Below are 22,179 nucleotides of genomic sequence, written 5' to 3'. Positions count from 1 at the left end.
TTTCAACATTTCCGGAACAAAATGTTTCAATTTTTTAAATGGACTTTCCACTTTTTTATTATATATATAATATAAATTAATCATTCAAAGTCAAAATTAAAACAAAACATATAGCATGACCTTAAATTACTCCCCCCCCCCCCAATTTTCCTTCACAGCTACTTCTAAAATTTTTGTGTTCGCACCACTTCAGAATGAAGCCAAATTGTGAAATCTCAAAATCCTTTTGCAAAACAGAACTTACACCCTCCACACAGCTCTAGCAGTGGGATCCTCAGGCTATGTCTATCCAGCAAACAAAACCCCAGGTCTGGTCTGTGCCAGCTGACTTGCACTTGCAGGGTCTCAGGCTGCAGAGCTGTTTCATTGCTGTGCAGACTTCTGGGCTCAGGCCAGAACAAAACCCCAACAACAAAGGAGCTACACTTTTGAAAATATGAACATGTAAGTAAATGAGTTTCAGTCCAACAAACAGTAATAGCAAGAAATAAGCATAGGTGAAAAGTAGTTATCATGAAGCAGTGATGTAATTTCTGTGGTTTAAAATTCAGTCCTTGGCCACTAACACATTTAATGACATTTTTTTGAAGAGTCTTAGTTAGTTAGAAAATAAATTCAGACCCTGTCAAGCCCCTTTGTTTCACTTTGTTGAAATTAACCAAGGACTCAGAAAAAGATCAGTAATATGGGTTCTGTCTTGTGCTCTGCCAATTAGTCTAGCAATAATTAATTACCAAACCACCTTTATTTAAGATCTTGATTTGGGATTTAAGCATTAATTAGCATGGTGCTGCAAATGCAAATACATTATTGGCAAGATCCTCATTGCTGCTCCAGAGCCTTCACACCACTCTAAAATCCCTAGCTCTGGCCACGGGAGGATTCCTCCACACAGGTATTATGGCAGACTGCCATAAGGTTGCCTGTCCAAGGACTCCAATTGCAAGCTCTGGGGCAGGAGGCATGCCACTGGATACAAAAGGGGCATGCATGTCAGGAGAAGGGTTTCAGCATCAACACTGTGGAGATTCTGGGCAATACAGCAGCCCAGAGGGGAACCCTGTGGGGCTGCTATAATTTAGATACATCCGTAGGGCTGTCTACATTAATGCATGGGCCCTGAAGTGCAAAAGTGGCTTAATGTCAACTTGGCTCCCCCACCCCTAAGCTGCGAGTTCTTTACTGCACCTCTAAGAGCGCAACACTATGAAAATATTTCAGAAATCAGTATTTTTTTTTAAGAGCATCTCAGTTTTTTATGATGGAGCAGACATTGTCTTTATTTCTTTAAGCTGATGGAAAAGACACCCTTTCATTTGACAAGCTAAGGCTGACCCTTGCTAATTCACACTAACTGCCTCTTTCCACATGATATTTGAGAACGAGCAGTTTAGACAGCAAACAGTGACTAAAGTTGTGGTGTGGAGTGAATGAGACTGTAGTCCTGCAGATTTGTGTCTTCCAAGGTGCTGACTTTCCAAAGTGCCAGGGGGTGCTTGATTCATGGCTCTGCCCAGGCCCCACCCCCAATCCACCCCTTCTGCCAAGGCCCCACCTCTGTCCCACCTCTTCCTGCCCAGTTCCGCCTCCTTGCTTCTCTCCCCTCCCCTCTAGAACCTCCTGCCCACCACAAAACAGCTGATCCCGGTGGGTGGGAGGCACAGGGATGAAGGGGGTGGCGCTGATCTGCGGGGCTCACCGGCAGGCAGGAGGCGCTGGGGGGAGCTGATATGGGGCTGTCAGTGGGTGCTTAGCACCCACCATTTTCCCCCATGGGTGCTCCAGCCCCAAAGCCCCCATGGAGTCAATACCTATCTTCTTTTGGCCTGTAATCCGTTTTGTACGATTGCTACTGTATAATCCAGAGTAAATCTATTGAAGTAATTTAACATTTAGGCCCTCAATGGATAGGATGACTTCTTTTCTGACTTCTACCAGTGTAAATCAGCAGTAACTTTACTGAAGTAAATGGAATTGTACCAGTGTAAAGCTGGTGCAAGGTCAGAATCGATGGAGGGGGATGTATAGTAACTGAGGCGGTGTCCAAAAAACACTGCCTTATTTCATGTACACACTCTGAACAATGAGAACAGAAATAAAAAATGAACAGCTGCCTCATTCCTGGTGCACTGTCCAACCTACCAATTGGATGAGATATGAAATAATGTTAAGTAATCATGCAAGTAAGGACTATGACTGGAATTTTCAAAGGGGCATAACTGGATTTGGGGCCCAACTTCAATTGAAAGCCAATGAGAATTAGGTGCCCATTTCCTTCTCTTAGGTCCCTTTGAGACTGTGTGGGGAACCTTAACTTTGGTGAACCCTGATTCTGAAGTGCTTCACTTTGCATCCTTAATATTCTTTCAGTGTAGTTTTTTTGGTGGAGTATATTTTTTTGGTGGATATATTTTACACTTATACAACTCAGCATGGGTAATCGGCTATTTGCAAACTCAGTGGAGAAAAATAATCTTAAAATGAGACTTTGTATGCCCATATTCAATTCAGAGCTCATTTTGACAGCTGTGATAAAGTGCTAGGCACAGTCTTCCCTGACCACAAGAAGACAAAAAACACAGGTGTCAAATATGCTGCTGGCATAAAAGGGCACAACTCACTGAAGTCAATGGAATTGTGCCTCCTTATGTCAACAGTGAATTTGACCTATAAACTGAATCACAAAGTAGTAGCACACAAATAATTTAGCTTTTATATTGAAGATCTTAGTGCCAGAGATAAAAATACTTCTATGTTACCTCTAGTTTCATTTAAAGTTGACAGCTCATTTTCTGTCTCCTCTTCTTCACACTCTTCCTTCTTAGCAGAGTCCTTAGCTTGCTGTCCTCCTCTGGGGAAAACAAGGTGTTCAGGTTTTATTAACTTACATTAAATCTTTTAAATATGACAAATGCCCTTATTAACTATATGACAGTCTCTGTTACTTACACAAAGAACACTGTACTATAACCATAAAGTGCACCAAAAGGTTTTAAAGGGTCTATACTCCCATTGATGGAAATGTGTAATAGTTCCTATTGTCCAAACTCTGAAATGGAGACTCAAAAAGGATGTAGCTAAAACTCACATATGTAAGTTTGTTGTGTTCAAAGCTTTAAATCTGACCTAAGATTCCACAATGCAAAACATTCAAATTAATATAGGTACAGAGAATTGGCAGGCAATGCAATTATTAGGTAGGTGTTGCACCACCTCCAATGCAAAGGAAAGTTGCTCAATGACAAACAGATGGAATCCTCTGTCTTATCATAGGCCTTGTCTACACAATAAATGCTTTCCTGGTATACCTTCATTGGTTTAGCTATATTGGCAGAACCCCCTTGTGTAAATGCAACTTATGCTAATAAAAGGAGTTTTTCTGTTGGCATAACAATTCAACCTCCTTGAATGGCGCTAGCTATGCTGACAGAAGCACCCTAGTATTGGCATAGCTGTGTACAGATTGGGGGTTTTGCCAGCAGAGCTATACTGGCTAGGAGGTGTGGTTTCTCCTACCCCCCGCCCCCCAATCCCTGACTGACATAACTATGCTGACAAAACTTTGTAGTGTAGACCTGGCCTCAGAAGCTATTTTTAAAATACATATAAATATTTTGGGCTTAAATTAGACTACAAGCAGATGGGCACAACTTCACTGACATCAGCAGTGTTGCACTTGATACACTGAAAAAAAATGGTACAAGTGAATTTAGGGGACTAGAGAATCTATGCCTTATGCTACATTAGTGCACAAAATAACTAGAGGCATTATAGCGAAGCGCAATGCAAATATGTACAGCAGGAATTCCATGCTTTGGCACAAATGTAAAGAGTTGCTGTAGTTTCAAGCTTTTATTTATATAAAAATTTGGTTTCTAACACTATGTGCAGAGAATGCCTTATGAATATAAACTGAGGCAGTACACGGACTGTACACACAAAATGAAAGTTCTGAGAAACACATGACTTCCCCATTTATCTCCATGGTTGTTAACACTGGAACCTCATAGTGACAAAGTACATACCAACTTTTAACTATTTCTCGGAAAGCCATTTTAGTAGAAATATCCATATAGTGGGCTTTATCCAGTTTGGTTAAATGCATTACAGTTAAAGAATATCAGACTTATTTTGTAAATTGGCTCTATTTAATTCTCAAATTTGAGTGTTCATGTTTCTTAATTGTAAATACTTCCATAGCTGACTACTTATGTTAGGTTTCCTTTGCAGCTGTGGAAGTGCTATAAATCTACCTTAAAATTATAATTGCTCAATTTCCTAAAATATGCTTTTGGATCCAATCCTGCCAACACATTTATCTATCTTCAGTTTTAATCTCTTGATCATTCCAGGTTGTTCCAAGGGAAAAAAAATTGCAGATGTTAAAAGATGAAAATAACTGAATGTTCTAACATTTTTTTAAAAATATGGATGTCAAGGAAAAAGGGAAAGAGAGAAAGTCTGAAAATCTCTAATGGAAACAGTTTGGGAAAATCTGAGGGCACTAGGTGATCTAAGGTGCAAGATCTGGAAAAAGGTATGAAAAATCTTATGGGAAGAATGTTGGAGAAAAAATAGACTGATCTGGGTGAAATTACAGTCAACTTTATTTATTTAAAATAAACTAACTATAAAATAAATGTGTTAGACAATTTATTCATGTTTTCATAGGCTCTGACTGAATTTAATTCTACAAGCACCGATTAATTTTTTTACAAAGATTCTCCTAAAATGTCCAGAGAATCTGTGTGAAGAAGGACATTCTACAGACTTTTGGTTAATTTCTGGCCATAATTATATTGTGGCAGGAGAAGGGAGCTTCAATTTTGCCTGAAGCCTCAAGTTTAAACTACTCTTGAAAGTGGGAATATTGAATTAGATGGCCAAATTTTTCTGTTCAAGTATGGCAATTTTAATACCCCTATCTAGTCATTTAATAATATTGTGTAAATATTCTTTCTTCATGTGAAAGAAAAATGGAGAGAGATTAAGGAATCCAAAATAACATGGCATTCCTCCCTCCCTTCCCATCCTATATTTTAAAAAATTATATGTAGGGCTGTCAAACAATTAAAAAATTAATAACAATCAAGAGATTTAAAAAAATCACGATTAATCAGTTTTAATTGCATTGTTTAACAATAACCGAATACCATTTAAATATTTTTGGATGTTTTCCACATTTTCAAATATATTGATTTCAATTACAACACAGAATACAAAGTGTACAGTGATCACTTTATATTCTTATTTTTGATTATCTTTTTTACAGTGCAATATTTCTAAACAAAATAAATAGTATATTTCAGTTCACCTCAGACAAGTACTGTAGTGCAATCTCTTTATTGTGAAAGTGCAACTTATAAATGGAGATTTTTTTGTTTTTGTTACATAACTGCATTCAAAAACAAAACAATGTAAAATTTTAGAGCCTATAAGACCACTCAGTCCTACTTCTTGTTCAGCCAATCGCTAAGACAAATAAGTTCGTTTACATTTACGAGAGAGAATTCTGTCCGTTTCTTATTTACAATGTCACCTGAAAGTGAGAATGGGTGTTCGCATGGCACATTTGTAGCTGGCGTTGCAAGGTATGATGATGCTTGTTGAAAAAAAAAAAATGTGTTAATGAAATTTGTGACTGAACTCCTTGGGGAAAATGTTGTGTCTCCTGCTCCGTGGTTTTACCCGCATTCTGCCATATATTGCATGTTATGGCAATCTTGGGTGATGACCCAGCACATGTTCGATTTAAGAACAGTTTCATTGCTGTTTTGACAAAATGCAAAGAAGATACCAATATGAGATTTCTAAAGATAGCTACAGCACTCGACCCAAGGTTGAAGAATCTGAAGTGCCTTCCCAAATCTTAGAGCAAGGAGGCGTGAAACATGCTGTCAGAAGTCTTAAAAGAGCAGCACTCTGATTCAGAAACTACCGAACCTGAACCACCAAAAAAGAAAATCAACTTTCTGTTGGTGGCATCTGATTCAGATGATGAAAATGAACATGTGTCAGTCTGCATTGCTTTGGATCTTTATCAAGCAGAACCAGTCATCAGCGTGGAAGCATGTCCTTGGGAATGGTGGTTGAAGCATGAAGGGGCATACAAATGTTGAGTATATCTGGCACGTAAATACCTTGCAACTCCAAATACAACAGTGCCATGTGAAAGCCTGTTCTCACTTTCAAGTGACATTGTAAATAAGAAGTGGGCAGAATTATCTCCCGTAAATGTAAGCAAACTTGTTTGTCTTAGCTATTAGCTGAAAAAGAAGTAGGACTGAGTGGACTTATAGGCGCTAAAGTTTTACATTGTTTTGAGTGCAGTTACGTAACAAAAACAAAAAAATCTCCATTTGTAAGTTGCACTTTCATGATAAAGAGATTGCACTACAGTACTTGTCTGAGGTGAATTGCAAAATACTATTTCTTGTGTTTATCTTTTTTACAGTGCATATATTTGTAATAAAAATTATATTAAGTGAGCACTATACGCTTTGTATTCTGTGTTGTAATTGAAATCAATATATTTAAAAATGTAGAAAAACATCCAAAAATATTTATAATAAATTTAAATTGATATTCTATTACTGGTTTACAGTGTGATTAAAATTGCAATGAATCACAATTAATTTTTTTAATAGAGTTAATTTGATTTGAGTTAATTGCTTGAGTTAACTGTGATTGACAGCCCTAATTATATGTTCCATGGACAGATTCTGTCCAATCAGCTGTAGCTAGATCGTAAACAGTGACTGTTAGTCATCCTACCAAACATGTAAAAGAGAGAATTTGGGGTCTAGTTTGCTATTTAACATTTTAAATAAGTAGTTTCTAGTGTAATTTTTATACCCTTATCTATTCCTACTAAGAGTTGTGATAACATTTAATAAATAATATAACAACAACAACACAATAGGATGCCAGAGAGCTTGGAAACCTCCTCAGCTTTGTGCTAAACTGTTTTGAGCTTTACACAGTCCTTTAACAGGTATCTTGATAAAAGTCTGTTGTATACTCAGAGTTAGGGCACAATGGCCCTCTTTCCTCTGTTAAACTGGAAAATAATCCTGTGGCATTCAGTGGGGACTCACCACATTTGAAAATCAGGCCACTGATTTAGGAACCTATGTATGAATTGAGAAGGCTAAATCTAAGACTCCTACTTTTGAAGATCTTGGCAGGGACTATTCTGTTTGAGGCAATTATCTTTTACCTCTGTACATGATTGTATCCTTCTAATAGGTTAAGAGTGAACTTTTGTTTGTTTGCAATTAATTAGTGTTACTGTATCATGCTCATTAAGGGCTTGATCCAACTCCCACTGAAGTCAAAGTCTCGCCACTGATTTCTGAAAGACTTGCATTAGGCCATAATTGCTTCTTATAAAATTAATAACACCTTTATGTATTATCAATATTGTACTTGCTGCCTACATTTTATAAGGAAAATCTTTAAAGACCTGGAATTATAACCAGATACTTAATTTACCTTTTATTATACTAGCTAAAAATAGCTGGGATCAATTTTTTTCTTTTCTTATCTTTTATCTTAATTTTTGTACTCTGTATGTTTCAAGGTGTTTGAGTTATGATATATTTTTCACTTATTAAAAAATAGAGTCAGTAACAGAATTTGAATGTGCTGTCCATATATATAATTCTCTTCCATTTTCTGTTGGCATACTGTTGATCAAAATAAGAGGCCCTATGGTAATTTTTCTTTGCTTTGTCCTGTATTTCACAAACGCAATTTCAGTTTAAACAGAAATTTCACAGAGGTACTCTTTTAGGCAGCAGTGTTGATCGTGAAGAATCATATTTGGGATTATAAAAAATCTTGACTATTACTGATAAAAGTATCACTTCAATTTTCCTATTATTTTCTATGGAAAATCTACAGTATCTATTTTCAGGAAATGGATTAACCTTTTATTGACTCCAGTAATCCAAACGTTGCATGGAAGTTTAAAGATTATATGCCTAGTACCTGCAACAAAGTTGACTGATTATTTCCATTACAATTTCATTTCCTTTCACAATACTCTCACCATAAAGTAATTTTGTTTTCTGATTTCACAGACTGGAAAAGTGTCAATTCTTGAACCAGAAGAGTTATCTGAGGTACCCTAAATATGCAGTGTTGTAGCTGTGTTAGTGCCAACATATTATAGATACAGAAGTGGGTGAGGTAATGCCTTTTATTAGACCAGCTTCTGTTGGTGAGAGAGCCACATTCTCGAGCTTACACAGACCTCTTCTTCAGGTCTGGGAAACTAAGGCTTTGTCTACACTAGCCCTTTTGTTGCTAAAACTTTTGCTGGTTGGGATATGGAAAAATACACCCCTGACCGACATAAGATTCACCAACAGAAGTGCCAGTGTCGACAGCTATGACAGAAATGCTCTCCCACCGACAGATACTACGGCTCGTCTGGGGTGGTTTAATTATGCCGGCAGAAGAGTTGTCTCCCACTGCCATAGAGTGGCTCCACGGGAGACCTTACAGTGGTGCAGCTGCAGCAGTACAGCTGTGCCATAGTAAGGTCCGTAGCGTAGACATAGCCTAACTCAAAGTGTCACGGCTAAATACAAGATCTGAACATTTAGTATACGTAGTTAAAACGTATTTCAAGGGACCATTCAAGGCGAGCGGCAGTTTAACACTTTTCCAAGTCATAAGGAGGAAAGCAACTGGGAGGGGGTTACAGATTGTTGTACTAAGCCATAAATCCAGTGTCTCTATTCAGTCCATGATTTTCAGTGTCTAGCAAAGTTATGAATTTAAGCTCCAATTCATAAAGAGCAGGATGGTAAATGGTCCTGAGACGCATCTGAAGGGGGCAAAAGCGCAACTTCGCATATTGGACCACCTGGGTGCAAGCGGAAATGTGTCCGAAGAGTCTCAGACACATCCGAACTGTTGCGGAAGGCTGAGACAGAAAACTGAGGCAAAGGCAGCGAACTGTCTGAAAACGGTCAGTTGACAGAAACACTTTCAATGTCATGGAATCTAACAGGGCCCCAATAAATCTGATTTTCTGAGTGGGAGCCAAGTTGACTTCCTGGTGTTTAGGAGGAGACCCAGACAGTCAAGCAAGTGCAACGTGGTGCTGATGTGAGCAAGAACTTCCTCTCTGGATCTACCCATCAGTAACCAGTTGTCCAAATATGAGAAAACGTGAATTCCCTTCTTCCTGACATACACCCTAACAATAACCATGCATTTGGTAAAAACCCAGGGGGCAGAAAAGAGGCTGAATAGATGCCCTGTGCTCTGCCACGATGAATCAAAGGAACTTTCTGAGGCGCCGCAAAATTGCCACATGAAAAGTAGGCATCCTGAAGTTCCAGAACAACAAACCAATTGTCCTGAGATAACGTAGGGAGAACAGTCCATAGAGTGACCATTTTGAATCTCATGTACCTGATATATTTGTTGAGGTCGCAAAGATCAAGGATGGGTCTTACCCCTGACTTGGATTTGGGTACAAGAAAGTACTGGGAGCACAAATCAAGACCTCGGTGTTCTAGAGGAACTTCCTCCACTGCTCCCAAAGCCAGCAGACCTGCTTCAGGAGCAATATCTCATGAAAACGGTCCCTGAAGAGGGACAGGGAGGGAGGGTGGGGAGGAGAGATGGAAAGGAACTGGATGGCATAACCTGAAATGATGGTGCTTAGGACCCAGCTGTTGGTGGCAATCAAGTCCCAAGCATTGTGAGAAAGTGGGCCAGCCTGCCCCAAAGGAGGGAAATGAGGAGGGAGGAGCAACAACTGGAACAGTGCTTTGAAACAAGCAGTCAAAATGGCTGCTTGGGGAAGATCAGAAGAGAACTGGCTGAACCCAGAGCCCGACTGCTTTCTCCTGTGGGACCTATCCCTCTTTCTGGGGTAGTCCCATTGCGTCGGAGGAGGGAAAGGCTGGACAAATGTGTGATAGGGATGATACTGCTGCCTCTGTTGAAAGCCATAGTGAAAGTTGTCATGGTAATATCTGTGGTGCTGAATGCAGTGGTGCTGAGGAGATTTGTACGGGCCCTACTTCCACAGCCTGTGGAGAAAGAACACTGGGGTATTGCGCCAAGAGACCTGAATGTTCAGCAGCTCGTTCAGTCAACGGGACTACAGATGATGCAGCCCTGGCAAAGTCCTGGACCAAAGGAGAGGTCAGGACTCAAGGTGGAGGAGGTCTGTAGCTGCCTGGTACCCTGCCGACATGGAAACAGTTGGTGCTGGCATCTCCCTCATCAGTACTGGACTCAAGAGATGCCCAGGGGCTGAAACCGGAGTAAATGGTACAGGGCTTTTAACCTCTATACTTGCTACCAAGGAAGGGATAGACATATCCAGGCCATCCCCATGTGGTGGCACTAACTCTGTGCCAGTCCAGTTTTCCTGGGGGAGGTGGAAGAGTCACCCCAAGACCTTGAGCGGTCTCGACTGGTCTTAAAACGACCCTTTCCTCGGCATAGTTGACAGGGAATGGCTCCTCTGCTTCTTCAGAGAGGTGCCTGCTCTAGAATGTGAAGTGGAACCCCACGACAGTCTCCAACCTGATGAGGGCCTCAGTACCGATGCAGGTGCTGCTTCAGGCAAAGGTCCCAAGCCACTTTGTTCTAGAAATTGACTCATCTGCAATCTCACAATGCTCTTTAACGTGGGCCTCACTGAGACAAAGTGAGCAACCATGTGTTGGGACCACAGTTGGGAATTGCTCCCCCACACGAAGAACAGTGTTTAAATCCCCATGAGGGCATCACCGAGAAAATCTAAATGATCATAACTACTGCTAATCTAACACTCAGGATACTACTAACTATTTACAATAAGAGAAAACTAAACTAGTTGTGAGGTTAAGACCACAGGCCAGAGGAGTGGCTACAGCCATATGGTGCGAGCGCTGCCCCTCTACAAGAGCTGGTAGACAAATTTACACTGGGAGTGCACACACCTAAGTGGAATACACAGAATACATGGCTGCGTCTACTCGAAGTTTTCAATTACTGCTATGTTATTTTTTTTATTCGTAAACATCTATATCAAAAAGTAGATTTGCAGATTCTTTAATCAAAGAAATCACTGAGTAGGTCCAAGTTTCTGGGGATTGAATTGGTTCTTAATTAAACAGTAAGCTTCAATAATCTAAACATTACTTTGAGATATCTACTCTATTTGACTAACATTCCTAGGCAGAGAACTGTATCTCATCTAATTTGCTACTATCACCACTTATAATTTGGGTGTTCTGAATGTTTGAGATAACGTGAAGATGCACAGAATTAAGCAAGGCTGGCTCATTCTAGTGTAGGATAATAGCCACCAAAATAAGGCTTCAAATCTGCAATGAGTTTAACTTGAGTAGGTTCCTTTACCCACATGAAGCCCCACTGAAGTCACTGATATGTTTACATTTTAATTTCACATATACTGACAATAGCAACTTTTCTGTAACACTAGTCAAAATTTAGATTGTTTTAAAAACTAGCTTAAACACACCTTGCTCCTTTCAGCCCAAACAATTAATACAAAACCTTAGTGAGTTAAATAAGCACTTTTCATTTAAAAACATGATTTATTTTTAAGGAGAACGCAGTGAAATTCCTCACCTCTGCACAGTCAATAATTTCCCTGTTCAGGAATATACGTATCTCTTCATTTTTCCCTATGGTCTGCATTATTCACTGGCTGTATACATTATGACACACTATTTATTCTAGTCTTTAATTTAGAGACAACTACATGGCTTCCTTGCGTCTCCCCACGCCTTCCTGGGAATTTCACTAATAAATCACTGTACTGTATGTATGTAACAAGCTGCATTTCACACGTAGTCTCCAAACAATATATATTTCAAAGGTAGTTGAAAGACACATACCTAGAAGGTTTCTTGTCTTTGGCATCACATAATAGAAGTTCTTTGCAAGGAGATTTATTTTCTGTATCTTCCTGCTTTGTCATCTCTGACACAGGTTTCCCAGATGATCGATTATGAGCTGAAGATTTTGAGCCAGTGTGACCAGGGCTAGGACATTTTCTGTCACTATTAAAACAAATGGATAAAGTTCTGAAATCTGAGCTGTCAGTTTATTTTCTATGTGGTTGAAGATTCATTGCTGTAATTAAAGAAATATTGATACAGCAAGAAATCATATATTTAAAGAAAAATAAAATTTCCTTCCCTGCTACTAACAAAACTTTACAAACTGACAAAAGTTCAGCTCCAGCCACAACTTCAAAGCAGTAGATATATAGCTATTTTTAGAGCACTAGCACCAGTCCTCCTAGCTCAAGTCTGTCGACCTGGGCTTGGAGGCTCACTGCCACTTGCTCTGAAATGCTGTGTAAATTTACCGTATTGTCACAGGTAAAACTCCCACTGGGAGGAGAGTTTGCCCAGCACTGAGTGCTTTTGAAAAGCCTACCAGTATAACAGTAATACAAAAGAACTTTAAAATTTCTTTCCACAGTTTTTGCTTTAAAAAAAATGTATGCATCGTTGTGTCTTGGACAATCAAAATAGATTAGGGCCTGATACTACTCCCATTGAAGTGAAGTTACTGTAGGCACCAATGGAACTAGTCAGTTTGTTGTCAATTTCACTTTCTAGTTCTAATACATTAGCACAATACTACAATCTGGGGATAATTTAACCAGACAGTGAACCTTTAATAGCTGAACACCCTCTTTGTTTGTAACCGTAAAGTGGGGTTTCTCCATGAAAACAGCATTTAAAATACTACATATTCAAAATTCAAGGGCATTATACTGGGTGAAATTCTGGAGTGCAAAAGAAGTCACCATTAGCCCATTTCACTCAAAGGTAGCCCTTAGAAATACTGCACACACACCCTCCCCCACCCCCGCACTCCAGGTGTTTGCAATTGATTTTGGTGTAAAAACCTGAAACTGTTGAAAACAAACATATGACCAGCCCCTGGCCGCCACAACCATTTTCTCGCCAGTGCTTCTAATAAAAAATGGTTATTAGCCTTTCCAAAACGCTTGTTCTTTGAGCGGCCTTGCTCATGTCCACTCCACGTTAGGTGTGCGTGCACCGCCACCAGAGATCCCTGCCACAGTGACATCTGTCAGATCAGCGCTAGCGACCTCTAGTGCCCCATGCTCAGGCGCCGATATAAGGACCTGGACAGCCCCGCACCCTCTCGGTTCCTCTTCGCCAGCTAACTCTGACGAAGGGGCAGGAGGGTGGGTCGTGGAATGGACTTGAGCAACACATCTCTAAGAACAACAGTTACAGAAAGGTTAGTGTAACTTTTTTCTTCTTCGAGTGCTTGCTCATGTCCATTCCACGTTACATGACTCCCAAGGGATACCTGAGGGGGCTCAGAGTTCATGGACACGTGGATTGCAACACTACTCTACCAAACTTGGCATCATCTCTTGCCTGCTGGGTGATGGTGTACTGGGAGGAAAAGGTATTTAACGATGACCAGGTCGCTGCTCTGCAGAGGTCTTGGATCGGGACCTTGGCCAGAAATGCTGCTAAAGAAGCCCGAGCTCTTCTTGAATGAGCGGTCAAGATGGCAGGAGGTGGGCCACCTGCCTGCTCATAGCACATACAAATTCAGGAAGTGATCCAGGATGAAATTCTCTGGGCCAAAAGCAGTAGGCCTTTCATCCTGTCTGCTACTGCCACAAAGAGCAGTATGGATTTACAGAACAGCTTGGTCCTCTCAATGTAGAAGGCCAGGGAGTGTCTAATATCCAGCGTGCGGAGATGCCGCTCCTCTAAACTCTTGTGCGATTTTGGGAAGAAAACTGGCAGGAAAATAGCCTGATTACTATGAAACTGCGAGACCACCTTTGGGAGGAATGCTGGGTGGGGCGCAGTTGAACCATGTCCTTACAGAACACTTTATATGGGGGTTTCAAAGTAAGGGCCCTGATTTCTGAGACCCTCCTGGCCAACGTAATTGCTACCAGGAAGGCAACCTTCCAGGAGAGATATGACTGACGGCACAATGCCAGCGGCTTAAAGGGAGAGCCCGTGAGTTTTGCCAGGACCAGGTTTAGGTCCTATGGTGGGATAGGTTTGCAAATTTGAGGGTAAAGTCTCTAATTCCTTGAGGAAGCAGATTGACATTTTGTGTGAGAAGACCAACCTACTGTCCACTGGAGAGCTGAGATAGCCACCAGATGCACTTTCAGAGATGAAAGGGCTAGGCCCTGGTTTTTCAGATGGAGCAAGTATTCCAGCACGGATTGGAAAGGTGACTGAATTGGTTAAGAATCCTCATTGGGAAGACCACACCAAGAAACGCTTTCTCTTGGCTAGATAAATCACTCTAGTAGACAGTTTCCTACTACTTAGCAAGACCTGATGGACTTGTTCTGAAGAGGCCTGCTCCAAACCATGGAGATTTAATGTGGTCAGGTGGAGAGTTCTGAGGTTCAAATGGAATAAACATGTGATCTTGCAAGATCAATTCCGGGAGGGTCAGGAGTGGCAGCAGGGGTGCTACTGACAGATCCAGCAATGTGTCAAAGCAGTGCTGTCACGGCCATGCTAGGGCTATAAGGATGACCCTTGCTTGGTCTTGCTTGTCTTTCAGAAGGACCCTGTGCACCAGAAGAATGTGAGAAAACACATAGAACAGGAGTTCTGTCCATGGAAATAGGAAGGCATCTGAGATAGAGCCAGGGCTGTGACTGCAGTGAGCAAAACTGATGGCATTTCCTGTTCCATTTGGTTGTGAACAGGTCTACAGGGGAGATCCCCACCTCTGGAAGATGGATCTGGTCTCCTCTGAGTGAACAGATTACTCATGGTGAGAAGAGAAATATCTGCTGAGGTGATCTGCCAGAGTGTTCCAGGCTCGCGGAAGAGGGGAAGCTTTGAGGTGGAAGGAGTGTTTCATGCAGAAGTCCCACAGGCGAATGGCCTCTTGACACAGGGTAGACAAGCACACTCCTTCCTGTCTGTTGATGTAAAACATGGCTGCCACGTTGTCCGTGAGCACTCGTACAACTTTGCCCGTGATCTGGGGTAGGAACACTTGGCAAATTAAGCAGATAGCTCTGAGCTAGCTGACGTTTATGTGCAAGGAGAGCTCTTCCTGGGACCACAGTTCCTGAGGTGCTTGAGGTGAGCCCCGCCCAAACTGGATGCATCTGAAATTAGGGATATGGAAGATTGGGGGGTAACAAAGTTAACGCCTGCACATACTGAACGGAGATCTCTCCACCAGTCGAGAGAGACAAGGACCAGGATGGAGATTGTAAGCACCCATTCCAAGTGGTGATGGTTCAGTGACTACACATAAGCCAGCCAAGCTTGACGGGGTCTGAGATGTAGTCTTGTGTGTCATACCACATAAATGCACGCAGCCATGTGACCCAAAAGTTTGAGGCAAAAATGGACTGTTGTGACCAGGTGGGCCTTGACCTTGGATATCAAAGCCGACATTGTTTGGAACCGAGACTCTGGGAGGAAGGCTCTGGCCCAGGTAGAATCGAGCACCATTCCAATAACCTCTAACCTCTGGAGGGGATGAGATTCGACTTTGCTCATTTATCAATAGGCCCAGGGCACGGAAAGTGGCTGGACCAGGCTGATGCTAGCTTTCACCTGAGCCTCGGACCAGCCCTTGATCACAGCCAGTCATCAAGGTAAGGACAGACTTGAACGCTGTGGCTTCTGAGGAAGGTCGCCATCACTGGCATGCATTTTTTGAAAACCCAAGGGGCTACCGACAGGCCAAAGGGGAGGATGGTGAACTGGCAATAGGTCTGGTTTACAATAAATTTGAGGAATCTTCTGTGGCCACGGAAGATGGAGATGTGGAAATAGGCATCTTTCAAGTTGAGGGTGGCATACCAGTCTACTGGAACCAGGGAGGGAATAATAGAGACCAGGGAGACCACGTGGAACCTCAGTTTCTTGAGATAACTGTTGAGGCGACGCATGTCTAGGATGGGTCGAAGCTTCCCCCCCAACCCCACCCCCTTTGGCTTTCGGTATTAGGAAACAGTGGGAGTAAATCCCTTTCCCTCTCAAATTCTGAGGCACCTCCTCCACAGCCTCTACCTGCAGGAATAGGACTAGAACCTCCTGGACTAGAAGTTGTTCATAAGAGGGACAGGGATGGGGGAGAAGGGTGTAAGGGGGAGGTGGAAGAAAACTGAAGGGTGTAACCTTCCTCCACTGTACTCAGTACCCAGTGGTCCGAGATGAGGGACCATGACAGGCTGAAGTGGGAGAGTTGGTCTGAAAACAAAAAGGGGGCAAGATCTGGTAAGGGAACTGATATAACGCCCTCGGGTGCCCCTTCAAAAGTTCTGTTTGGGGCCTCCCGGGTATCTGTGAATATGGTAGTGAGGATGAGGTGCAGGGGGGCAGTTGCCTGTGCTTGTAACCCCTGCTCCGTTTTGAAATGGGTCCTGGCAAGGCAGCAGAGTTGAGAAGCGGGTCGGCTGTTGAGGTCTGAAATGCTTCCTTGAAGGTGCCGGGAGTAGAGGCCCAGGGAGCTGAGGGTAGGCCTGGAATCTTTTGGACCATGGAGTTTTGAGACCGTCTGCTCAGAGAAGAGGGAAGTTCCCTCAAAGGAAAAATCTTGGATGGACTGCTCAGGTGGCAGCCCTGAAGACTGGAAGCAGGAGCACCTCCTCATTACCTCAGCCGAAGCCATCGTTCTGGCTGCCACATCAGCTGCGGCTAGCGCTGCTTGGAAGGAGGCTATGGTCTTCCCTTCCTCCATAACAGCAGAGAACTTTTGCTTGGAGTCCTGTGGCAACGAGTCCTTAAACTTTGCCATGGAATCCCAAATGTTATAATCATACTTCCCCAAGCAAGCCCTGCTGGTTGGAGATGCAAACCTGTTAGCCACCCATAGAATAAATCTTTCCACCGAACAGATCTAGCTTTTTAAAGTCCTTTTGCTTGGGGGTTGTGCCTACCTGCCCTTGTCTGTCTCTCTTTGGTCACTGTGACCACAAGGGACCCAGGAAGAGGGTGGGGATTCAGGTGTTCATATCCCTTGGCAGGAATGTAGTACCTCTTCCCTGCTTTCTTTGAGGTGGGAGGCAGAGAGGATGGGGTCTGCCATAGTGACCTGACTGGACCTGTAATGACGTAATTGAGAGGTAGGGCCACTTTTGATGGGCCCACGGCAGCCAAAATGTCAATGAGGCTATGTGAGGACTCTTTAAGAACCTCCACCTCTAGCCCCAGGTTAGAAGCCACAATTTTCAATAGTTCCTGTGACCTCTAAAGTTGTCCTGTGACACCAAGCTGTTCGGTCCCAAGACAGCTTTGTCTGGGGAGAAGGAAGAGACGTGTACTGGTGGAGGGTCTTCCTCCTCCTCTTCTGTACCGATCACAGCACACAGGCCTAAATCCTGAGTGTTGGTACTGAGCTCGATACCAGAGTCTGAGTGAGGTGCTGGATGGCGTGGGAGTCCTTCTCTTGGACACCACTGAGTATGAACAGCTGGAAGGCAGTCCTGGTACTGGGGGAAAAACCCCCCAGATTCCAAAATGGCCATTGGACCTGCCAGGTGCTGGGGTGGCACCCGTGCTGAGAACCAGTGGGATGTAAGTTAAGTACTAGTGACGGCCTCTTGTTTGTGTGCAGGGCTCCACCTCCAACTCAGAGGATGAGTCATCTTGAGGAGACCATGGAGTGGGGGCCGGTACCCCTGCTTCTGCCAGCTGCTGCTGAGGGTCCAAGAAGTCTCCACCGATGACGGTAGGACCGGTTTTCCCTGATCGGTACCAGAAGATCCAGTGCCGGACAGCAGCTCTCGGTAACCTGTTCCCTTCTGCTCGATGCTCTCGTCGGCAATGGTAGTTGCCCCATCAGGGTCAGCAGAACCTGGAGTGTCATCAGGTCCTTGGACGACACAAAGGCCTCCAAGGTGGACGGCACCTTAATCCCACTGGTACCACAATATTCCCCCACTGTCGGTGGATGGTCCCGCACCAGACTCGATGGCACCTGCGAACAGGGTGCTGCAAGTGGAGCGGGAGTGGCCTGACAGGGGTCACACTCTGCTTGCTTGTCCTTTCCTGGTTCCAGGACACGTCCCCTCTCGGACCAGGTTTCTTGTGTTTCTTTCTCAGTACCAGAGACGTTAAACGGTGCCGAGAAACGTGTTGCCAGAGGAGCACTTCACACCGAAGCCAAGGTGCTCGATACCAAGTCCGACTAGCTTGGCTCCAACGCCAGCCTAAGTGCGGCTTTTATCAGGATAGCCCTTAGTGTAGTCTCCCGTCCTTTTTCGTACAAGGCTGAATTAATGGCAGATTTGACAACGCTATTGTACAGAAGCTTCCCTCAGACACTTCAGACAGCTGGAGTGTAGGTCGCTCGCCAGTATGGGCTTGTCGCAGGAGGTGCAGGGTTTGAAGCCTGGAGACTGCGGCATTCCTGGCCCCAGGGGCAGAGTATGCTCCTCTAAGCTATAAGAGGGTGGTCTAATTAGTATGCACTAATACTATATACCCTATGTACACTACTACTAGAATTAAAACTGAAGATAACTAAATAGAGAACAACATAAATCACTGACTGTCTTGCCTAAGGAAGAGAAGTTGTCTGAGCAACTGTCACGGGTAGTAAGAAGGAATTGAGAGGGTGCAGGGCTGGCCGAACACCTTATATTGGTGCACGAGCACGCAGCATCACAGGGCACTAGAGCAATTTTCCACTGAGGGAAAAATCTCCAGCAACGGTGCAGGCACACCTAACATGGAATGGACACGAGCAAGCACTCAAAGAAGAATAAATCGCCCCAGGGCCTTAACTCCAGGCCTGTTGCTGCTTATTGCAAAACTCACCCCCAATAATTTGATTCCCCACTTCCCCGCCAATAAAACCAAATTTATTAGGGCTGTTTTTCAAGCATCAACACTCATATATACACATCAGTTAAACTGCTCTAACAAATGTAAAAACAAAATGAATCATTTCCACAAGTGAAATTAACCATTAAACAACTGATTTTAAATAATAATTAACATCTTAATGGTCTGTACTCTTGCTAAATCATACAAATGAAATCAGCATCAATTTTTGTCAGCTCAATCATCTGCAGGCTCAGCTCTGACAGGGCCATTTCTTCTCTGGAAATAGCAATGTAGAGAAAAGCACAGGTTTTTCGAGACAATGGAGCCTTCAAGTTCTGTAAATTATGTAATATAGCATTTAAATAAAATGATATTATTGTAAGTTGTTAATACTATTTAGATCTTAATTACTTGATTACAGGAGAGGCTGATCTTTCATTTACTTCTGTCCTTCTGTTCTTGGGGACAGATGGACTGGCTAGCGGCATCTCTCCACTTAAACGATCTGGTAAAATACGTTCTTTGTTCAAGTTGACGTCAGAATATGGGCAGCTGACAACACAGAAAATTGAAGAGAGGAGAGAAGAAATACTTCCATTAGCTCAGACACTGAACAAACTCTCCTTAGTTTAAGTGAACTGACTATAGATTCCAGCCTGAAACTATGAACAACAAAGATGGAAAGAAATATTCTCACTTTAAATTATCATCAAATACACTAGATCTTTGACATGCTAACCTGTTTGCACCTATCTTACTCTTTCTTTCTACAGCAATTTACTACCACAGGACAGGTATTATGGCATAAATTCTAGAAGCCAATAGAAAACCAAGCACGGATGGATATTCAGTAAAACAGCAGCTAAAAGGGAAAACTGGAACTGTGCTACTAACCAACCTCAAGTAGCAAATATTTCCTGTTATTTCACAAAGAAGCAAACCCGCTGTGTTGCTGTCTTGATGCTTTTATTTTCAAATCAGCTCTTTTCCCACCACACAACTACCTCAGAATACTAGCCAGACTCCCATGGATACTGGTCCTCCTCCCATTTAGGTTGTCCTACTGATTTCTGAGTGGTCCAACAGTATTGTATTGACAATATACACCAGACATCATGCCCAGTTATCCTTTCCTCTGGACGGTACTCCCCCCAACCTACATAAACTATTTGTATGGATTAAACAGAATCATGATACCATGGTTATTTGTCCTGCAATACATTTTACAGAAAGAGTTACCACTACGCTAGTCAACTCTGACTGGGAACAGTGATTGGCCCACATTCTGATTGGCTGTTAGCATTTTAAAAATTATATTGCATTCAAAAATATGTTAAAAGAATGTAATTTATATTAAAAAGCCAAGCACTTGAAAGGTAGGAAATGCCAGATTGACAGTTGTTCACAACTGGCCCATCCTGTGCAGTGAATGAGGCAGGGATCCTGTGGAAAAAGTAGTATTTGATCATGTAATTAAAGGCATTATCATAATACACACAATGGGGCTGAATTAAGATTGCCAGGATAACCATAAAACAGACATTTACGATCTTTGAAGTCCTTGACTTTGCAACCTAAATAGCATAGTTTTCATATTGGGAATTTCCTAGTTTATTTTTTAAATGAGCAATGGTAAAACTCAATTTCATTATGTGCAGCTCTAACAATCTCCCCATCTTCTATCAGCAGCAGAACCCGGAGACCTCAGCATCGCCCTACCTGGCAAACTACATTAGATGGCAGCAGGAGAAGGCTGTTATCCCAACAGGAAGATGCTCTGCTGACACTATGTACGGGGTCCAGAGAATGGTCAAGGAGAGCCCAGTCCAGCTCTCTCTCTCTTTCCAACCCTGGGAGACGAAGGACTCTCATTCCAAGGGGTGTCCCCAGATGTAAGGGGGCTGAGCCTTGTGTAAGATCTGGAGAACCTACAGAGCTCATCTTTCTCCACTTCACACAAGGAGTTAGAGCAGTTCGTGCCTTATGTGGTGCCCCTGGGAATGGAGGGAATAGGAAACTGGAGCCATATTCTGCATCTGAGGGCACTATAAGGGCAGCCCAGTTTGGCGCTCTCTTGCCCACTTCCCGAGCTTAAGGAAGTTCCTTCTTGATCTGATGCCCTCAAAGGGGAGGGATGGGATGTGTGCCAGGTCCAAGGAGGAGGAGCTGCTGCGGGAAGCCCGGCTTTCTCTTCCACTCTCCTGCTATATCTGCTTTGCCAGCTCCCAGCTGTTCAGCGCAGTGTCTGCTGCTACAACTGCTTTGGCAGGTATGGGAGCTCAGTCTCAGGATGTTCACTGATTTTGGCAGGCTGCACCAATGTTTTCCTGAGGAATTCAAGTTAGAGAAGGAAATAATGATTTTTAACCTTTTACAACATTATGTCCACGAGGCCATGTGACCCAAGAGCTGAAAGCAAGCACACCCTGTTGTCATTGGGTGGGACTTGAAGCTTTGGGAAAGGAAGGCTATGGACTGACACCTTTGCATTGGGAGGTAAGCTGTGGCAGTCCTGAAGTTGAGGACTATGGAAGTTATGTGCTATATTGACTGTAACTTAGATTTGTCCAAATTCAGTTTCAGGTCTAGACAGGAAAACAGCTTCCTGATGATTAAGATATTGTTTTGGATCTGGCTGCTTGATGCTCCATGAATTAGCTAATCATCAAGGTATGGAAATACTTTAACATCAGAACGATGGACCTGGGTTGCTACTACTGCCTTGCACTTGGTGAAGACCCTGGGGCAGATGACAGTCTGAAGAAAGTATCGCCAAGTGGAAGTATGAGTCCTGCAGATCAAGGGCAGCATACCAATCTCCAGGGAAGGGATGAAAGAGGCAAGAATGATCATCCTGAACTTGATTTTTTTGATTAAATAATTTGCTTATTTAAACCTAGAATAGGATGTAGGCCACCAGATTTCTTTGGGACCAGGAAGTACTGGGAATAGAAGCCTTTGCCCCTGTGTTGGTAAGAAACTTTTTCTGTTGCTCCCAGTCAGGGCCAGCTCCAGGGTTTTTGCTGCCCAAAGCAGCAAAACACAAAACAAAAGAAAAAAACTTGCCGCTGAACACGGAGGCGGAGTGATAGTGCAGCTGAAGAAGAGTCGCGTCCCTGCCACTGAATTGCCGCCGAGTGCGAAACGCGCTATGACGGAGCAGTGGATTGCTGCCCCAGAGTTCTATGTCCTGCCGCCCCTTTACATTTGCCGCCCCAGGCACCTGCTTGGTTCGCTGGTGCCTGGAGCCGACCCTGCTCCCAGTTCTAGAAGAGATTATTATTCTTGAAGTAACACAATCTTGGAGAAGGGTCCCTGAAAAGGAAAGAGGAAGGGGAGTGGGAGAAGGGGGGAAAGGTAAACTGGC

The 22,179-nt window shown here is 43.1% G+C and overlaps 1 protein-coding gene across 5 annotated transcripts in view; it reads right to left on the bottom strand.

Annotated features, from left to right (window-relative positions):
• Nucleotides 1–22,179, bottom strand: part of L3MBTL3 (L3MBTL histone methyl-lysine binding protein 3) — a 154,163-nt gene that overhangs the window by 13,954 nt on the left and 118,030 nt on the right. For all 5 annotated transcript variants that reach the window (XM_084622647.1, XM_084622643.1, XM_084622645.1 and 2 more), the window contains exons 17-19: nucleotides 19,224–19,364; nucleotides 11,880–12,044; nucleotides 2,760–2,851 (exon numbers count right to left, since the gene is read on the bottom strand). In XM_084622647.1, coding sequence (XP_084478773.1) covers nucleotides 2,760–2,851; nucleotides 11,880–12,044; nucleotides 19,224–19,364 — 398 coding nt within the window. The remainder of the gene's footprint in view (nucleotides 1–2,759; nucleotides 2,852–11,879; nucleotides 12,045–19,223; nucleotides 19,365–22,179) is intronic.

This window comes from Lepidochelys olivacea (genome assembly GCF_965140295.1).
Source record: "Lepidochelys olivacea isolate rLepOli2 genome assembly, chromosome: 3".
Classification (NCBI taxonomy): domain Eukaryota; kingdom Metazoa; phylum Chordata; order Testudines; family Cheloniidae; genus Lepidochelys; species Lepidochelys olivacea.
The sequence above is the reverse complement of the archived record's forward strand: the minus strand, read 5'-3'. Positions and strand labels throughout refer to the sequence as shown.